Source organism: Orcinus orca, chromosome 4 (genome assembly GCF_937001465.1).
Source record: "Orcinus orca chromosome 4, mOrcOrc1.1, whole genome shotgun sequence".
Lineage (NCBI taxonomy): Eukaryota > Metazoa > Chordata > Mammalia > Artiodactyla > Delphinidae > Orcinus > Orcinus orca.
Genome location: NC_064562.1, coordinates 19,056,785 through 19,076,401, shown reverse-complemented (window position 1 = coordinate 19,076,401; position 19,617 = coordinate 19,056,785). Strand labels below are relative to the sequence as shown.

Genomic DNA, 19,617 nt, shown 5'->3' with positions numbered 1-19,617 from the left:
GTGGTGTGCTGCACAGGCTCCCAGGAGGGTGAGGGTAGTGACCTGCACTTGCAAACAGGATACTTGGTGGCAGCAGTAGCGGTCCGTGCCCGCCTCTGGGGTCCAAGATGATAGCTGCAGCTCGTGCCCATCTCTGGAGCTCACTTAGGTGGTGCTCTGTCACCTGTGGGAACACACAGCAGGAAGCCCCTCTCCTCGTGCACTCCAAGACAATGGTCTTTTGCCTCTTTGGCAGCTCCAGACTTTTTCCCAGACTCCCTCCCTGCTAGCTGTGGTGCACTAGCCCCCTTCAGGCTGTGTTCATGCAGCCAACCCCAGTCCTCTCCCTGGGGTCTGACCACTGAAGCCTGAGCCTCAGCTCCCAGCCCCTCCCCCCACGTTGCACTCGTAGGTGCAACACAGGAGCACCTCAATATATAAAGCAAGTTTTAGAATACTTGCAGTGATTTCATTTATAAAAATCTCAAAAACACCAAAACTAAACAATGTATTATCTAAGGAATCAAACATGAAAAGCAAATGAATGATAAACACAAAATTCAGAATAGGGAGTTCCACTTGGGTGAGAGACACGTAAGAGCCTTCTGGTTTTACTTGCTTTACTAATAATGTTCTTTTTAATAACTTAGGTGGTTAAGTATAGAGGCATTTACTATATCACGTTTCTTTAGATCCTATGGATGACTTACTGTTAGTTTTTTATTCTATTCAACATCTAATAAAAACAAATGAGTAAAAAAAAAAAACAAAACTTATAGATCCTGACTTTAAGGTACTTAAAAACCTCAATTCAAAAGCAACACTAAATCACATAACTGCATTTATATTTTTCTCCACATATTAGTAGTGAACAATGCAGAGTTATCAGTATTCAAATAGTTAAACCCATCACTAGCACCAATTAGTGAAACAATCAGTAAGAAAATTAATCCCCATTCAGAGGGAAAAAAAAAAAAAGCCATGTCATGTCTAAAACCTAATGGTACTTACATTTACCTATTTTACTAAATGATTTGAGCTCATAGCTTGATCAATAAAGCAGGATAACCTTCAGAATCTGATGCAAAGGGCTGCCCTTTTTTACCTTTTATCAAGGCAGAACCAATAAATACAAGTTCAAAATATGGAAAAGTCTCTGTTGCCTCCCACTATATGATGATAAGGAAACTGCTAAAGTCACAAAATTTCACTTATACCCAAACCACTCTTTAGAGGCCTGAGCCTATGACCCAGATAAATGTCACACTAGCCAACTCCAGCTGACAGGGATTTTAGGAATGCTTTCCAACAGACATGGCACAGCTCTGGTGTATCAGGAAGAAGTCCCCACTGAACTTAGCTATAAAACAGATAGGTTACTAGAGACAAAAACAGGAAAGAACTTTTTTTTTTTTTAATGGTAAGAAGACTTTAACATGAGATCTACCCTCTTAACAATTGTTAAGTGTCAATAATAATTTACATTGGGACCTCCCTGGCAGTCCAGTGGTTAAGGCTCCACACTTCCAATGCAGGGGGCACGTGTTCAATCCCTGGTCGGGGAACTAAGATCCCACATGCCGCAGGGCACAGCCAAAAAATGTATATATATATAATTTACATTGTTGTGGGTACAATGGTAAAGAGCAGATCTCTAGAGTTTATCCATCTTACTTGACTGAAATTTTATGCCTATTAATTAGTAACTCCCCATTTCCCCCTTCACCCAACCCCTGGCAACCACTCTTTGAGTGTCTGATTTTGACTATTTCAGGTACCTTTTGTAAGTGGAATCACACAGTATTTGTCTTTCTGTGACTGACTTATTTTATTCTGCACAATGTCCTCCAGATGCATCCATGTTGTGGCACATTGCAAAATTCCCTTCTTTGTTAAAATTGAATAGTATTCTGCGCTTCCCTGGTGGCGCAGTGGTTGAGAGTCCGCCTGCCCTGGTCCGGGAAGATCCCACATGCCATGGAGCGGCTAGGCCCGTGAGCCATGGCCGCTGAGCCTGCGCATCTGGAGCCTGTGATCCGCAACAGGAGAGGCCACAACAGTGAGAAGCCCGCGTAAAGCAAAAAAAAAAAAAAAAAAAATTGAATAGTATTCTGTTATATATTTATACCACATTTTGTTTATTTGTTCATCCATCCATGGATATGTAGGTTGTTTCCACAACTTAGCTATTGTGAATGGTGCACAAAGGGAAAACTCATTTGCAATGAATAACTGAGGGGAATTTTCAGAGGGCCCCCTTTCCTAGGTTCAACTATAGCTGCTAAATACACACATTGCGAAAGGCAGGCCTAGCTTACAGGGTGTGTTGAATTGTTCTTTATTCAAAGCCAGATCCGAGATTGATATCAATCAAAGAAAAAAAAGATTTATAATTGTTGAGCTGCCCAAGCATGAATAAGCAAATGCTTCATGTTAAAACTGTGAGGTCAAGAGAGGTTCAGGATCAAGCAGAAAGGATAATTATATTTATATTTGGTTACATTAAAACTTTAATATGGAGAGAATCCCAATGGTTGCTCTATAGAGTTTTCCTGCCTATATTACATCAACTAAATGGATTTGCTATTAATACCAAAGACAATTCCTCATTTATAGAGAAGAAGCTACCATGCTAAAGCTCCTCCCTCCTGTCTAGAGCTGGGTATGTGTTTAGCAATGGGCTTATGTGTCTGTCATCCCCACCAAATTATTAAGACCAAACTAAAAATGTTGTAAGTGTGCCAAATCTGAAACAGACTCACCCCCCCCCAAAAAAAAAAAGTGACTAAAACTTCTACCACAAGCTATATCAATAGTATAAGATCACATCTACTTCCAATAGCCCTTCAATCTCTAAAACAGTAACTCAGAGTTAAAGATTTGTTCAACTTTTTACTATCTACCAACCAAATGATGCTTGGTTTTCACAAGTTCTACTGGAATAAAAGTATAATTCATGACAAGCATTTATAATACAAACATGTCAATAAAAGGAGATCTCCATTCACCACCAGAAGTTTCTCAAACTAGTAACAATCCATTGACTACACTGTGAGAACTACTAGCAGCTTGGGGTGCTTCAATCCTTGGTTCCTGGGTTCCTGTACCAGTCCTACTATTATCCTATACTCCCGAGTAAATCAAAATGATTTAAATTTCACAAGAACATTTATTGAAGAGCAGTTAAACAGTAGCCAAAAAAATTGAAAAGAAAGTAAATTCAACCATAAGTGAGTAAATAAAGGACGGTACACCGATCACGTTGTCTATTAGTCCAGCCACTACAAAGGATAATGTAAATGTAGCTATTACAGACATTCCCAATGTATTAGTTAAGACGTAAAAGTAAGCAAATTCCCTAAGATTATGCATATTATGGTACCATTCTGACAAAAACACAAGTATATGCACATAAATGTATATAAGAATATATAAATGTGTTTGTAAGAATACTCATCAAAAAACTCACAGAAATAATCACTGGGTAATGTTTCACCTGCATTTTCTAATTTTTTCTACAGCAAAAGTTATTTTTGTTTAAAAAAAATCACAACCTCTCTAGACCTTCATCCTATTCATTTTTTAATAAGAAGCTAAGACAGTTGTACCCAAACACCAATCTTACAACAATATCTAGGCATAGTGTGAGGTAATGTGAGGAATTTAAAGAAAATCCCTAGAAATAAAAAGTATAATATGGTAATACCTCCAAGGAGGATGAAGATGAGTTCCAGAAACACTCCGCATTCTCAGGAACTTTGTTACCAAAGGAGAAAGCGTCTTAGAGGGCAGGTCTGCATTTCAAAGATGCTACATGTTGGAAGGTCAATTCCTTCCTCACTTTCCAACTCCAACATACAAGATGCCCACCCACTTACTTTCTTACTGAAGACCCAATCAGTCACCTTACATCACCAGTTTCTTTGAAAGAACCTATTGCAAGAATTTGTTCAAAATGTTCATAACAAACGATGCTTCTCCATTTCATAGAATATGTTTATTTACTGCTTATATTTTTATTTTTTTGAATACATCTTTATTGGAGTATAATTGCTTCACAATGCTGGGTTAGTTTCTGTTGTACAACAAAGTGAATCAGCCATATGCATACATATATCCCCATATCTCCTCCCTCTTGAGCCTCCCTCCCACACTCCCTATTCCACCCCTCTAGGTGGTCGCAAAGCAAAGAGCTGATCTCCCTGTGCTATGCTGCTGCTTCCCACTAGCTACCTATTTTACATTTGGTGGTGTATATATGTCAATGCTACTCTCACTTTCCCCCAGCTTCCCCCTCTCCCCACACCGTGTCAAGTCCATTCTCTGTCTACGTCTTTATTCCTGCCCTGCCCCTAAGTTCATCAGTACCATTTCTATCTTTTTTTAGATTCCATATATATGCGTTAGCATACGGTATTTGTTTTTCTCTTTCTGACTTACTTCACTCTGTATGACAGTCTCTAGGTCCATCCACCTCACTACAAATAAATCAGTTCATTACTTTTTATGGCTGAGTAATATTCCATTGTATACATGTGCCACATCTTCTTTATCCATTCATCTGTCGATGGACACTTAGGTTGCTTCCATGTCCTGGCTATTGTAAATAGAGCTGCAATGAACATTTTGGTACATGTCTCTTTTTGAATTATGGTTTTTCTCAGGGTATATGCCCAGTAGTGGGATTGCTGGGTCATATGGTAGATCTGTTTTTGGTTTTTTAAGGAACCTCCATACTGTTCTCCATAGTGGTTGTATCAATTTACATTCCCACCAAGAGTGCAGCATTCCACTACACTCTTTCCAGGATTTATTGTTTCTAGATTTTTTGATAATGGCCATTCTGACCAGTGTGAGCTGATACCTCATTGTAGTTTTGATTTGCATTTCTCTAATAATTAGTGATGTTGAGCATCTTTTCATGTGCCTCTTGGCCATCTGTATGTCTTCTTTGGTGAAATGTCTATTTAGGTCTTCTGCCCATTTTTTGATTGGGTTGTTTGTTTGTTTTTATATATTGAGCTCCATGAGCAGTTTGTATATTTTGGAGATTAATCCTTTGTCTGATGTTTCATTTGCAAGTATTTTCTCCCATTCTGAGGGTTGTCTTTTAGTCTTGCTTATGGTTTCCTTTGCTATGCAAAAGCTTTTAAGTTTAATTAGGGCCCATTTGTTTATTTTTGTTTTCATTACTCTAGGAGTCCTTAAACATTTTTAAACCTTCCTTATATCTGACTGTAATAGTATTAGACATAAGGCTATGTGTGTAATAAAACTATTTACTGAACACTGTGTGAGGCACTTCGCATGCTCTTATTCACCTTCACCTCAGCTCCATAAAGAGGGTGTACCATTAGTCCTCTCATAAAATAGGAGATGACTTACCCAAGGACATGGTCTCAAAAATTTTAAACCCAGGTCAGACTCCAAACCCAGGCAGGCTCCTTCCACTTATACTATACTACCTTTTAAGTTCTTATGCCTTATGAAGGGCTGCAAATCACTCAGGTCCTTCTCAGCAGATCCTTCAACTAAGGACAAGATAGCATCTGCCCTGGGGTGTTCACTAAGGGCTTGATTGCTCTTTGCTTTTCCTTCTCAGGCCCAATGACCTTTCTTCTTTCATTTAATGAACTGAGTGCCTACTGTGTACAAGGCACTTAAAAGAAATACAAAAATGAGTACAGCACAGCCTCCATCCTCAAAAAACTCTTACAAACTGTTAGGGACTACAAGTAAACTACTAAACTACTATTAAAATTGGTCAACTACTATTGAATAAGATAGATACATCTATAAAGAAATACCATCAAACATCAGGAATTCCTGAAAAGCTCGATTTCAAGTAAAACGGGTTTTACTCATTAAAGGACCAAAACTTTTCTTAAAATTAAGCATCCTAAATAAAAATATTTCTATCTTCTTAAGCATTAACTCAGTATAACAATAAAAAGAGCTAACACTGATGAAATGCACTGCTATGCTAAGTGTTTTACATACACTTAGTATTTAGTCTTTAGTATTTAGTACCAACCCTGATGTTGGTACTATTCATAGACCCATTTTAAAAGGCTATAACAAAAAACAAAGATTATCTACCTAAAGCACACAGCTAGTAAGTAATGGAGCTGTGATTCAAATGCAGTAGTCTACCTCTTTATTCTGCCTTTTGATACAATGACTCAAGCATTTATTGACCACCTATTGCATAGAGCATTGTGTTGAGAAATGAGGATAGGGAACTGAACAAGATAGCTTCTTCATGACTTCACCTTCTGATTAAAAGACAGATAAACAAGAACAAAAATGAAATAATTACAGATTGTATAAAATGTTATAAAGGGAATAAGGTGGTGTGACAGGGTAACCGGGAAAGGCTTACTTCTGTTACGGCTCTTGTAGTTTTGTTCGGTTTGTTCTCAAAGACAAGCTGGCCAGATAGCCAGGCTGGGGACCAGAGGAGCAAGGAGAAGAGAAAAGACAGACCACTGCTAGTGAAAATGATCAGAGAAGTGGCACGAAGCCCTAGTTTCATCACAAATGTGGAAACTGGCTTAGGAAAAGTTAATGATTGATCAAGGTCTCAAGCTGGGACTGAAAGAATAGCTGTGATTTCTGAAGACAGGTGCCCTGACTACGGGGCTAGAATCCTGCAAGCAATGGTAACTCTATTTGTTATAGGTGGCGGTAAGCATAGTCAGACTGTGCTATGCTAAGGGAGAAATAACTTCTGTACAAAAGGTTTTCTTCCTTTGATTTGTGTGTGTGTGTGTGTGTGTGTGTGTGTGTGTGGGTGTGGGTGTTTATTTGCAAGGTGGGAAACTACAGCAGGGAAATGAACTAAGAGAAACGGGTGAGAAATTTTTAAAACTGACTAAAGGAGGTAGTAACAGAAATGAAGAAAGAGACAGCTTTGAGCACCATTCAGGATATATTTGACTACAGGTATAACAATGGGACTAGAAATATACCTGCAGAATCCAACATGAAATACCTACTGTACTGAATAAACCCTGCATGTTTTCACAAATGTGTTGGCATTTTTCCATAAACCCCAATGAGCCAATGTTCTTTCTATTGAATAAAACCATGCCTAAGAGAATATCACCCATCCCTGATGAATATGGCTTCATAGTATCTTTTTAAAATCCCAGCAGGTAAGTCTGTGTACATATTAATTCATTTAACATTACCAAATGCCAACTAAATTTAAGCACAACATAAACCACATTAGTCTACTCATGCGGTACACAATTTCCAAAGATAAACTACTGTTTTTTTGTTTTAAGTCCAGGTCCCACACAGGCCTCAACAAATTATAGAATTTGAAAATTATTTTAAAGAAACAAAAGGACTCAGACCACTTTTAGCATGTTGAGTAGTCCCAATGCTATTTTTAAAATGAGCAACACTTCTCCATGTGCAACTTTTTCCAAATGATACTAACAAGGTCAAGGATCATATCCTATCTGAAAACAACACCTGTACAACATAGCTAGGATCTCTTACAACCGCTTATCTACAAGTGCCGGACCTTAAGGATTTTATTTATACGTTAATTTTACATACATCTTTATGTTTACACAGTTTATATTTGAAATATTTATATTATTGCTCTTATATATTTGTTTTCCTTCTATTCGTTTATATTTTTACATATAACAGTGCTACAGTGTACTGACGACCTTTAAAAAGAACCTCCTTAGGTTTTACCAAGATTTCACATTCATTGGATAATTTGGGCCTCAGAACAACCTTGTGAAATATGCAAGTAGAAGTATCATCTTCCCCTCTGCACAGAGGTGCTCAGCAAGATTAAGTAACTTGACTAGTTCAAGATCTCACAGTCAACGGCAAGGCCAGGGCCCTGACCGTGCCTTCAGACTCTTTGTTCATGCTCTCCTCCTCGCGGGACACTACCGATTTAGTACCTGAATATTCACGTGCCCTTCTTCAACAAATCCGGACTGTAACTAAAAGCCGTACCAATGCCGCCGTACCAATGCCGCCGGGCCAATACTCCGGGCGTCTAAATGCAGCCGGAACACTAGTGCTCTTCAGTAAACATAAACACCAGCACACGTTGCAGTCCGGACCCCATTCAGTGCTGGCTTTGCTCCACCGCACAAAACTTGTATTTTAATACACTACGGCTTTAAAGCATAACTCTTAATGGAACTGTCTTTTTCACTCAGTGGTAAGTTCAGTAAATCAGGGGTGACTCATACTGTTAACTTATGGTTTTGTAAATTAATAATTTTGGATACCAAAGTAAAAGAATGAATTACACAGATCCCTCTCCATCCCCAACCCCAAAGTTGCCGAAGTGTCAATGCGCAGCAGTAAAACCTACGGACAGAGGTGGGTGGGGCTGGTATACCTCCTCTCTGCGACCCCCACCGTCCCAGGTAACTCACTCTTCAAAGGCCAGCGGGTCTCTTCCGACCCCCAATCCCGTAGGGACCAGAGTGACTACCCGGCCCCGCAGCCCCCAGCGACCAAGATCAGAGCCCTGCCGGGAGCTGCAGCTGTGACGACTCGCACAGCTGGGGCTGCCGCCTTCCCCCGGCGTCCCCACCTGTCCCGGGTAGCCCGCACACCTGGCAGCCCCAGCCCGGGCAGAGGATGCGCGGTGAGAACCGGCCCCTCAACGCGGGGCCCCAGCGCGGCCGAGCGACTCAGGGCAAGTCCGCTTCCGCCCCCAGCCCACATGGCCGCGGCCGCCCGCGCCAGTACCCAGCGTGCGCCCCGCGCGGCCAGGATCCGGTGGGGCCCCAGATCCCCCGGAGGAGAGAGGAGGCGGCGGCGCTTCAGACTGTGGGGAGGAGGAAGCGCGGCCGGCGCGACCGCGGGGGTAAGAGGAGGAGCATGTCCCGACCGGCGGCGAGGTCAGGCGGAGAGGGGAGGGGGGGCGGCGGCGGCGCCGCTGGGGAGCGGGAGTCTACCTGCGAGCAGAAGTACGAGCCCTGTATCCCCAGCTTGATGCAGGTGGGACACTGGAGCTTGGCCTCACTGCTGCAACCGTCCGTCTCGCACACACGCGTCTCCACGGCCGCCATGCTGGCTGGCTGATGGAGGAGCACCTCACCGAGGAAGAGGGGGAGGAGGGAAGGAGGAACTGCTGGGCAGAAGGAGGGCAGGGGTGGGGAGAGAGGCCGAGCCGGGGGAGGAGCTCGGCCGGCCAGGCCTGGGCGCGGGAGGAGGAAGAGAACCGGGCCTGCCCAGACCACGCTGCGCGCCCCGCCCCCGCCCCGCGCGCGCAGCTGGAGCCCCGCCCCGCGGCCTTAGCCCCGCCCCGGCCCGAGGCCCCAGCCTTTTCGCGGCCCGCGTGCACGTGGGGGCCGTAAGGGTACCTGGCAGGGCGTTCGGCCCCTCCGTGCTGTCCTGCTTGTAGCCGCGGCCAGCGCGACCTCCTGGCGCCCGGCGGAGAAGGCCCGGTGCGACCAACTGGGAGAGGCCCTCTCAGTTCCTAGAGAGAGCTCCCCAGTCGTCCCTTACTGACTGGATCCCAGGGTCTTGAACGTCTCCCGTACTCTCAGGCGGTTGGAAAGGGCGCTCCATTCCTCTGTGTTGGTCCACCCGGCAACTCCTTGGAAAAGGAAAGTAATTCCCTTTTTAAAGTTCTGTTTCTCGCGGATAGTGTCTGATCTGAGGCCTGAGGACCACCGCTCATTCACAAAACAAGGAGCCAGGGAACTGTCAATGGAGAGGTGGGCTGGGACTTGAGTCTGGCTTCCCTTGTGCCGGATTTTTTTTCACACCACCGCCCCTCCATTCATAATGTACAGTGCTACTGATGGTAACACAACTACTAGGTAGTCAATACAAACCGTTGTTTTTTGTATTATCCCAGTTGATAGTTTAAGAGGTAAATAGGGGGAAATTGTGTTGATCATGAAATGTCAGAGTTGATAGGAGCTTTAGAGTTCATCTAATACAAACCTCTTGCCTAAATCTCTTCAACTGCATCCCAGATCTGCCATTTTCTAATTTGTGCTTGAATACCTCCTGTCACCAGGGAAGAGAGAGGAACTAGTATTTTTTTTTTCTGATAAATTTTTAAAATAATTTTTATTGAAGTTTAGTTGCTTTACAATGTTTTGTTCGTTTCATCTGTACCGTAAAATGAATCAGTTATATGTATACATATATCCACTCTTTTTTAGATTTCCTTCCCATTTAGGAAGTATTTATTGATCATCAACTTGTTAGCGCAAGTTCGTGTACCCAACGCACAGTGAGGGCAAACACCAAAACGTGGGCGTTTGGAGCAGAGAAAGGTTTATTGCAGGGCCACAAAGGAGACAGGTGACTCATTGCTCTAAAAAAAAAACCCAAACTCCTTAAAGGGTTTCAGCAAAGCATTTTTTTAAAAGCCAGGTTGGGGGGCGGGGGTGGGGGAGGAGTTGCAAGGTATGTGATCAGCTCACGCACAATTCTCTGATTGGCTGAAGGTGCAGGCAACAGGGAGGTGTCACAGGGATTAACATTATCAGTCCTTAGGCTATGGGGAGGTCTGGGGCTATGTGCTCATGGTCATCAAGTAGTTAATACCTTCCTTTCAGTGGGGGGTTTTCACATCTGTAAAACAACTATGGAAATGTGCATGAAATGCTGTTATCTAGGTACTTCAGAGAGGAACTAAAGAAGAGGATATGAGAAAAGGCCTGTCCCAGGAAGGCCCCATAGGGTCCTGCTCCATTACAAACTAAGTGCTGTGAACTTTGTGTTATCTAATCCATATTTTTTAAAAACTTTCCATATTTGATAGATGAGAAAAGCTCTTTTTTTTTTATTTTCTTTTTTTTTATTTTCTTTTTTTTTTTTTTCTTGGCTGTGTTGGGTCTTCGTTGCTGTGCGCAGGCTTTCTCTAGTTGCGGTGAGCGGGCTTCTCATTGTCGTGGCTTCTCTTGTTGCAGAGCACGGGCTCTAGGCGTGTGGGCTTCAGTAGTTGTGGCACGTGGGCTCAGTAGTTGTAGCTCGCGGGCTCTAGAGTGCAGGCTCAGTACTTGTGACACACGGGCTTAGTTGCTCCGCGGCATGTGGGATCTTCCCAGACGAGGGCTCGAACCCGTGTCCCCTGCATTGGCAGGCGGATTCTTAATCAGTGCGCCACCAAGGAAGCCCTCTTATTTAATTTTTAATTGCTTTGTTTTGTTATATAAGCAATAAAATAAATAATGTAATAAAATCAAATAATAAATTTTAAAATTTATATACACACGAGCAAAAAAGAAATCAAGCACCAAATATATGTATATATGTATATGTATGTGTATATGATATGTGTATATGCACATATAGTACATATATATAGAATATTTTAAACGAAAACTGGACCGTACTATGCAGAGTATTTAGTTACCCGTTTTGTTCAAGTTGTGAACTTCCTTTATTGCCATCAGATATACTTTATTCCAGGGAATTCCCTGGTGGTCCAGTGCTTAGGACTCCACACTTCCACTGCAGGGCTCACGGTTTGATCCCTGGTTGGGGAACTAAGACCGCATATGCTGTGCAGTGCAACCAAAAAAAAATATATATATATATATATGTACTTTTTGCACATAATTTTAATGTCTGCATAATATTCCATTGTATAATTTACTGAGCCAAATTAACTAATCATAGACATTTAGGTAATTTTTAATTGTTATGGATTATAAACAAGGCTTCTGTGAGTACGTTTTTAGTTCAAACTTTACATAAATCCTTACTTAGGATATAGTCTTAAAAGTGGAATTGCTGCATAAAAGGATTGTCACTGTTGTTTATTCTTTTTTATATAGTTTGCCAAATTTTTCCTCAGAAAATGTGTAAAAATTTACACTCTGGTCAGAACTGTATTAGAGATCTTATTTCCTTAGACCTTACTAGTACTAGGTATTATCTATTTTTAATGTTTTTCATTTTGATAAATATGTAAATCTATTTGTTTTTAGATTATAGTAAGGCCGAACATTTTTCTATGATTATAGCACTTCCATTTCTTCTTTTATGTGTTTTGCTTTTGTTAAAATTTCTTTTTTGCAGAACAATACTAAACAAAGAGTCAACTTGGCCACGGTACCATCGCCTAAACACATCAGTGTTTCATCTGTCCTAGTTACCTTCAATCCTTACTCGCTTGCCTATTAAATGTTTACATATTTGCAGTCATTGATGGAATATTTTGCTCTGCATTTTCACATAGCACTATGCCATGGATTACTCTTAGATTTAGAGAAACAGTAAGTCCCATTCCTCTTCTACACAATACCTCTTTATGTATTTGGTACTATCATGTCTTATGGTTTCTCAGTTCTTACAATATTCCCTTGTATTTTATAGTATGTTTATTTTATTTTATTTTACATCTTTATTGGAGTATAATTGCTTTACAATGGTGTGTTAGTTTCTGCTTTACAAAAAAGTGAATCAGTTATACATATACATATGTTCCCATATCTCTTCCCTCTTGCGTCTCCCTCCCTCCCACCATCCCTATCCCACCCCTCCAGGCGGTCACAAAGCACCGAGCTGATCTCCCTGTGCTATGCAGCTGCTTCCCACTAGCTATCTATCTTACACTTAGTAGTGTATATATGTCCATGCCTCTCTCGCGCTTTGTCACAGCTTACCCTTCCCCCTCCCCATATCCTCAAGTCCATTCTCTAGTAAGTCTGTGTCTTTATTCCTGTCTTATCCCTAGGTTCTTCATGACATTTTTTTTTCTTAAATTCCATATATATGTGTTAGCATACGGTATTTGTCTTTCTCTTTCTGACTTACTTCACTCTGTATGACAGACTCTAGGTCTATCCACCTCATTACAAATAGCTTAATTTCGTTTCTTTTTATGGCTGAGTAATATTCCATTGTATATATGTGCCACATCTTCTTTATCAATTCATCCGATGATGGACACTTAGATTGTTTCCATCTCTGGGCTATTGTAAATAGAGCTGCAATGAACACTGTGGTACATGACTCTTTATGAATTATGGTTTCCTCAGGGTATATGCCCAGTAGTGGGATTGCTGGGTCATATGGTAGTTCTATTTGTAGATTTTTAAGCATCCTCCATACTGTTCTCCATAGTGGCTGAATCAATTCACATTCCCACCAGCAGTGCAAGACTGTTCCCTTTTCTCCGCACCCTCTCCAGCATTTATTGTTTTTAGATTTTTTGATGATGGCCATTCTGACTGGTGTGAGATGATATCTCAATGTAGCTTTGATTTGCATTTCTCTAATGATTAATGATGTTGAGCATTCTTTGATGTGTTTGTTGGCAGTCTGTATATCTCTTTGGAGAAATGTCTATTTAGGTCTTCTGCCCATTTTTGGATTGGGTTGGTTTTTTTTTTTGTTATTGAGCTGCATGAGCTGCTTGTAAATTTTGGAGATTAATCCTTTGTCAGTTGTTTCATTTGCAAATATTTTCTCCCATTCTGAGGGTTGTCTTTTGGTATTGTTTATGGTTTCCTTTGCTGTGCAAAAGCTTTGAAGTTTCATTAGGTCCCATTTGTTTATTTTTGTTTCTTTTTCCATTTCTCTAGGAGGTGGGTCAAAAAGGATCTTGCTGTCATTTATGTCATAGAGCGTTCTGCCTATGTTTTCCTCTAAGAGTTTGATAGTTTCTGGCCTTACATTTAGGTCTTTAATCCATTTTGAGCTTATTTTTGTGTATGGTATTAGGGAGGAATCTAATCTTATACTTTTACATGTAGCTGTCCAGTTTTCCCAGCACCACTTATTGAAGAGGCTGTCATTTCTCCACTTTACATTCTTGTTTCCTTTATCAAAGATAAGGTGACCATATGTGCGTGGGTTTATCTCTGGGCTTTCTATCCTGTTCCATTGATCTATATTTCTGTTTTTGTGCTAGTACCATATTCTCTTGATTACTGTAGCTTTGTAGTATACTCTGAAGTCAGGGAGCCTGATTCCTTCACCTCCGTTTTTCGTTCTCAAGATTGCTTTGGCTATTCGGGGTCTTTTGTGTTTCCATACAAATTGTGAAATTTTTTGTTCTAGTTCTGTGAAAAATGCCAGTGGTAGTTTGATAGGGATTGCATTCAATCTGTAGATTGCTTTGGGTAGTAGAGTCATTTTCAAATGTTGATTCTTCCAATCCAAGAACATGGTATATCTCTCCATCTATTTGTATCATCTTTAATTTCTTTCATCAGTGTCTTATAATTTTCTGCATACAGGTCTTTTGTCTCCTTAGGTAGGTTTATTCCTAGATATTTTATTCTTTTTGTTGCAATGGTAAATGGGAGTGTTTTCTTGATTTCACTTTCAGATTTTTCATCATTATTGTATAGAAATGCCAGAGATTTCTATGCATTAATTTTGTATCCTGCTACTTTACCAAATTCATTGATTAGCTCTAGTAGTTTTCTGGTAGCATCTTCAGGATTCTCTATGTAGAGTATCATGTCATCTGCAAACAGTGACAGCTTTGCTTCTTCTTTTCTGATTTAGATTCCTCTTATTTCTTTTTCTTCTCGGATTGCTGTGGCTAAAACATCCAAAACTATATTGAATAAGAGTGGTGAGAGTGGGCAACCTTGTCTTGTTCCTGATCTTAGTGGAAATGCTTTCAGTTTTTCACCATTGAGGATGATGTTAGCTGTGGGTTTGTCATATATGGCCTTTATTATGTTGAGGAAAGTTCCCTCTATGCCTACTTTCTGCAGGATTTTTATCATAAATGGGTGTTGAATTTTGTCAAAAGCTTTCTTTGCATCTATTGAGATGATCATATGGTTTTTCTCCTTCAATTTGTTAATATGGTTTATCACATTGATTGATTTGGGTATATTGAAGAATCCTTGCATTCCTGGAATAAACCCCACTTGATCATGGAGTATGATCCTTTTAATGTGCTGTTGGCTTCTGTTTGCTAGTATTTTGTTGAGGATTTTTGCATCTATGTTCATCATTGATATTGGCTTGTAGTTTTCTTTCTTTGTGACATCTTTGTCTGGTTTTGGTATCAAGGTGATGGTGGCCTCATAGAATGAGTTTGGGAGCGTTCCTCCCTCTGATATATTTTGGAAGAGTTTGAGAAGGATAGGTCTTAGCTCTTCTCTAAATGTTTGATAGAATCCACCCGTGAAGCCATCTAGTCCTGGGCTTTTGTTTGTTGGAAGATTTTTAATCACAGTTTCAATTTCAGTGCTTGTGATTGCTCTGTTCATATTTTCTATTTCTTCCTGATTCAGTCTTGGCAGGTTGTGCATTTCTAAGAATTTGTCCATTTCTTCCAGGTTGTCCATTTTATTAGCATAGAGTTGCTTGTAGTAATCTCTCATGATCTTTTTTATTTCTGCAGTGTCAGTTGTTACTTCTCCTTTTTCATTTCTAATTCTATTCATTTGAGTCTTCTCCCTTTTTTTCTTGATGAGTCTGGCTAATGGTTTATCAATTTTGTTTGTCTTCTCAAAGAACCAGCTTTTAGTTTTATTGATCTTTGCTATCATTTCCTTCATTTCTTTTTCATTTATTTCTGATCTGATTTTTATAATTTCTTTCCTTCTGCTAACTTTGGGGTTTTTTGTTCTTCTTTGTCTAATTGCTTTAGGTGCAAGGTTAGGTTGTTTCTTCGAGATGTTTCCCGTTTCTTAAGGTAGGATTATATTGCTATAAACTTCCCTCTTAGAACTGCTTTTGCTGCATCCCATAGGTTTTGGGTCATCGTGTCTCCATTGTCATTTGTTTCTAGGTATTTTTGATTTCCTCTTTGATTTCTTCAGTGACCACTTCGTTATTAAGTAGTGTATTGTTTAGCCTCCATGTGTTTGTATTTTTTACAGATTTTTCCTGTAATTGATATCTAGTCTCATAGCGTTGCGGTCGGAAAAGATACTTGATGCGTTTTCAATTTTCTTAAATTTACCAAGGCTTGATTTGTGACCCAAGATATGATCTATCCTAGAGAATGTTCCATAAGCACTTGAGAAAAATGTGTATTCTGTTGTTTTTGGTTGGAATGTCCTGTAAATATCAATTAAGTCCATCTTGTTTAATGTATCATTTAAAGCTTGTGTTTCCTTATTTATTTTCATTTTGGATGATCTGTCCATTGGTGAAAGTGGGGTGTTACAATCCCCTACTATGAATGTGTTACTGTCGATTTCCCCTTTTATGGCTGTTAGTATTTGCCTTATGTATTAAGGTGCTTCTATGTTGGGTGCATAGATATTTACAATTGTTATATCTTCTTATTGGATCGATCCCTTGATCATTATGTAGTGTCCTTCTTTGTCTCTTCTAATAGTCTTTATTTTAAAGTCGATTTTGGCTGATATGACAATTGCTACTCCAGCTTTCTTTTGGTTTCCATTTGCATCGAATATCTTTTTCCATTCCCTTACTTTCAGTCTGTATGTGTCTCTAGGTCTGAAGTGGGTCTCTTGTAGACAGCATATATATGGGTCTTGTTTGTGTATCCATTCAGCCAATCTGTGTCTTTTGGTGGGAACATTTAGTCCATTTACATTTAAGGTAATTATCGATATGTATGTTCCTATTCCCATTTTCTTAATTGTTTTGGGTTCGTTATTGAAGGCCTTTTCCTTCTCTTGTATTTCTTGCCTAGGGAAGTTCCTTTAGCATTTGTTGTAAAGCTGGTTTGGTGGTGCTGAACTCTCTCAGCTTTTGCTTGTCTGTAAAGGTTTTAATTTCTCCATCAAATCTGAACGAGATCCTTGCTGAGTAGAGTAATCTTGGTTGCAGGTTTTTCTCCTTCATCACGTTAAATATGTCCTGCCACTCCCTTCTGGCTTGCACAGTTTCTGCTGAAAGATCAGCTGTTAACCTTATGGGGATTCCCTTGTGTGTTATTTGTTGTCATTCCCTTGCTGCTTTTAATATGTTTTCTTTGTATTTAATTTTTGACAGTTTGATTAATATGTGTCTTGGCGTATTTCCCCTTGGATTTATCCTGTATGGGACTCTCTGTGCTTCCTGGACTTGATTAACTATTTCATTTCCCATATTAGGGACGTTTTCAACTATAATCTCTTCAAATATTTTCTCAGTCCCTTTCTTTTTCTCTTTTTCTTCTGCAACCCCTATAATTGAATGTTGGTGTGTTTAATGTTGTCCCAGAGGTCTCTGAGACTGTCCTCAGTTCTTTTCATTCTTTTTTCTTTATTCTGCTCTGCAGTAGTTATTTCCACTATTTTATCTTCCAGGTCACTTATCCATTCTTCTGCCTCAGTTATTCTGCTATTGATCACATCTAGAGTATTTTTAATTTCGTTTATTGTGTTGTTCATTGTTGTTTGTTTCATCTTCATTCTTCTAGGTCCTTGTTAAATGTTTCTTGCATTTTGTCTATTCTATTTCCAAGATTTTGGATCATCTTTACTATCATTATTCTGAATTCTTTTTCAGGTAGACTGCCCATTTCCTCTTCATTTGTTAGGTCTGGTGGGTTTTTATCTTGCTCCTTCATCTGCTGTGTGTTTTTCTGTCTTGTCATTTTGCTTATCTTACTGTGTTTGGGGTCTCCTTTTCGCAGGCTGCAGGTTCATAGTTCCCGCTGTTTTTGGTGTCTGTCCCCAGTGGCTAAGGTTGCTTCAGTGGGTTGTGTAGGCTTCCTGGTGTGGGGGACTAGTGCCTGTGTTCTGGTGGATGAGGCTTGATCTTGTCTTTCTGGTGGGCAGGTCCACATCTGGTCTTGTGTTTTCGGGTGTCTGTGGACTTATTATGATTTTAGGCAGCCTCTCTGCTAATGGGTGAGGTTGTGTTCCTGTCTTGCTAGTTGTTTGGCATAGGGTGTCCAGCACTGTAGCTTGCTGGTCGTTGAGTGAAGCTGGGTGCTGGTGTTGAGATGGAGATCTCTGGGAGGTTTTCGCCGTTTGATATTATGTGCAGCTGGGAGGTCTCTTGTGGACCAGTGTCCTGAAGTTGGCTCTCCCACCTCAGAGGCACAGCACTGACTCCTGGCCACAGCACCAAGAGCCTTTCATCCACATGGCTCAGAATAAAAGGGAGAAAAATTAGAGAGAAAGAATTAGTAGAAGTAGGAAGAAAGAAAGAAAGGAGGGAGGGAGTGAGGGAGGAAGGAAGGAAGGAAAACATGAAAGAAAGAAAGAAGATAAAGTAAAATAAAGTATGATAAAATATAATAAAGTTATTAAAATAAAAAATAATTATGAAGAAAAATATTTTTTTAAAAAACGGACGGATAGAACCCTACGTCAAATGGTGGAAGCAAAGCTATACAGACAAAATCTCACACAGAAGCACACACATACACACTCACAAAAAGAGGAAAAGGGGAGAAAATCATAAATCTTGCTCTCAAAGTCCACCTCCTTAATTTGGGATGATTCGTTGTCTATTCATGTATTCCACAGATGCAGGGTACTTCAAGTTGATTGTGGAGCTTTAATCCGCTGCTTCTGAGGCTGCTGGGAGAGATTTCCCTTTCTCTTCTTTGTTCTCACAGCTCCCAGGGGCTCAGCTTTGGCTTTGGCCCCACCTCTGTGTGTAAGTCACCGGAGGGCGTCTGTTTTTCGCTCAGACAGGACGGGGTTAAAGGAGCCGCTGATTCGGGGGCTCTGGGTCACTCAGGCGGGGGGGAGGGAGGGGCACCGAGTGCGGGGTGAGCCTGCGGCGGCAGAGGCCGGCGTGACGTTGCAGTGGCCTGAGCCGCGCCGTGCGTTCTCCCGGGGAAGTTTTCCCTGGATGCCGGGGCCCTGGCAGTGGCGGGCTGCACAGGCTCCCCGGAAGCGGGGTGTGGATAGTAACCTGTGCTCGCACACAGGCTTCTTGGTGGTGGCAGCAGCAGCCTTAGCGTCTCATGCCCGTCTCTGGAGCTCCTTTAAGCAGCGCTCTTAATCCCCTCTCCTCGCGCACCAGGAAAGGAAGAGGGAAGAAAAAGTCTCTTGCCTCTTCGGTAGGTCCAGACTTTTCCCCGGACTCCCTCCCGGCTAGCCGTGGTGCACTAACCCCTTCAGGCTGTGTTCACGCTGCCAACCCCAATCCTCTCCCTGCGCTCCGACGGAAGCCCGAGCCTCAGCTCCCAGGGCGGGTGAGCAGACAAGCCTCTCGGCTGGTGAGTGCCGGTCGGCCCTGATCCTCTGTGCGGGAATCTCTCCGCTTTGCCCTCCGCACCCCTGTTGCTGTGCTCTCCTCCGCAGCTCCGAAGCTTTCCCCCTCCGCCACCTGCAGTCTCCGCCCACAAAGGAGCTTCCTAGTGTGTGGAAACCTTTCCTCCTTCACAGCTCCCTCCCACTGGTGCAGGTCCCGTCCCTATTCTTTTGTCTGTTTTTTCTTTTTTCTTTTGCCCTACCCAGGTACGTGCGGAGTTTCTTGCCTTTTGGGAGGTCTGAGGTCTTCTGCCAGCATTCGGTAGGTGTTCTGTAGGAGTTGTTCCACGTGTAGATGTATTTCTGGTGTATCTGCTAGGGTTGGAGGGTCTCCTCCAGAGGCGGGGTATGGCTGTGCTCATCATGGGAACAAGGATACTGGCAGCAGAAATTCTGGGAAGTACTCCTTGGTGTAAGCGCTCCCAGAGTCGGCCATTAGCCCCACCAAAAGGCCTCTATAGTATGTTTAGATCCCTTGTAATCTTTGTCCGTCTACTCTGGAGAAATTCCAGTTTGTTGACCTCTGTTGGGTTGTATCCAGGAC

At 41.4% G+C, this 19,617-nt stretch overlaps 2 protein-coding genes and 1 pseudogene across 3 annotated transcripts in view; 1 reads left to right on the top strand and 2 right to left on the bottom strand.

Moving 5' to 3' along the window:
* METAP1 (methionyl aminopeptidase 1) overlaps window positions 1–9,122 on the bottom strand; it is a 71,765-nt gene extending 62,643 nt beyond the window's left edge. The window contains exon 1 of one of the 2 annotated variants that reach the window (XM_033401754.2): window positions 8,925–9,122. In XM_033401754.2, coding sequence (XP_033257645.1) covers window positions 8,925–9,038 — 114 coding nt within the window. In that variant the 5' untranslated portion in view covers window positions 9,039–9,122. The remainder of the gene's footprint in view (window positions 1–8,924) is intronic. The other variant, XM_004263551.3, reaches the window with a different exon arrangement.
* Window positions 1–19,617, bottom strand: part of LOC101283124 (macrophage migration inhibitory factor-like) — a 481,812-nt pseudogene that overhangs the window by 66,561 nt on the left and 395,634 nt on the right.
* EIF4E (eukaryotic translation initiation factor 4E) overlaps window positions 8,478–19,617 on the top strand; it is a 113,469-nt gene continuing 102,329 nt past the window's right edge. Inside the window, exon 1 of the mRNA XM_049709190.1 lies at window positions 8,478–8,833. Coding sequence (XP_049565147.1) covers window positions 8,605–8,833 — 229 coding nt within the window. The 5' untranslated portion in view covers window positions 8,478–8,604. The remainder of the gene's footprint in view (window positions 8,834–19,617) is intronic.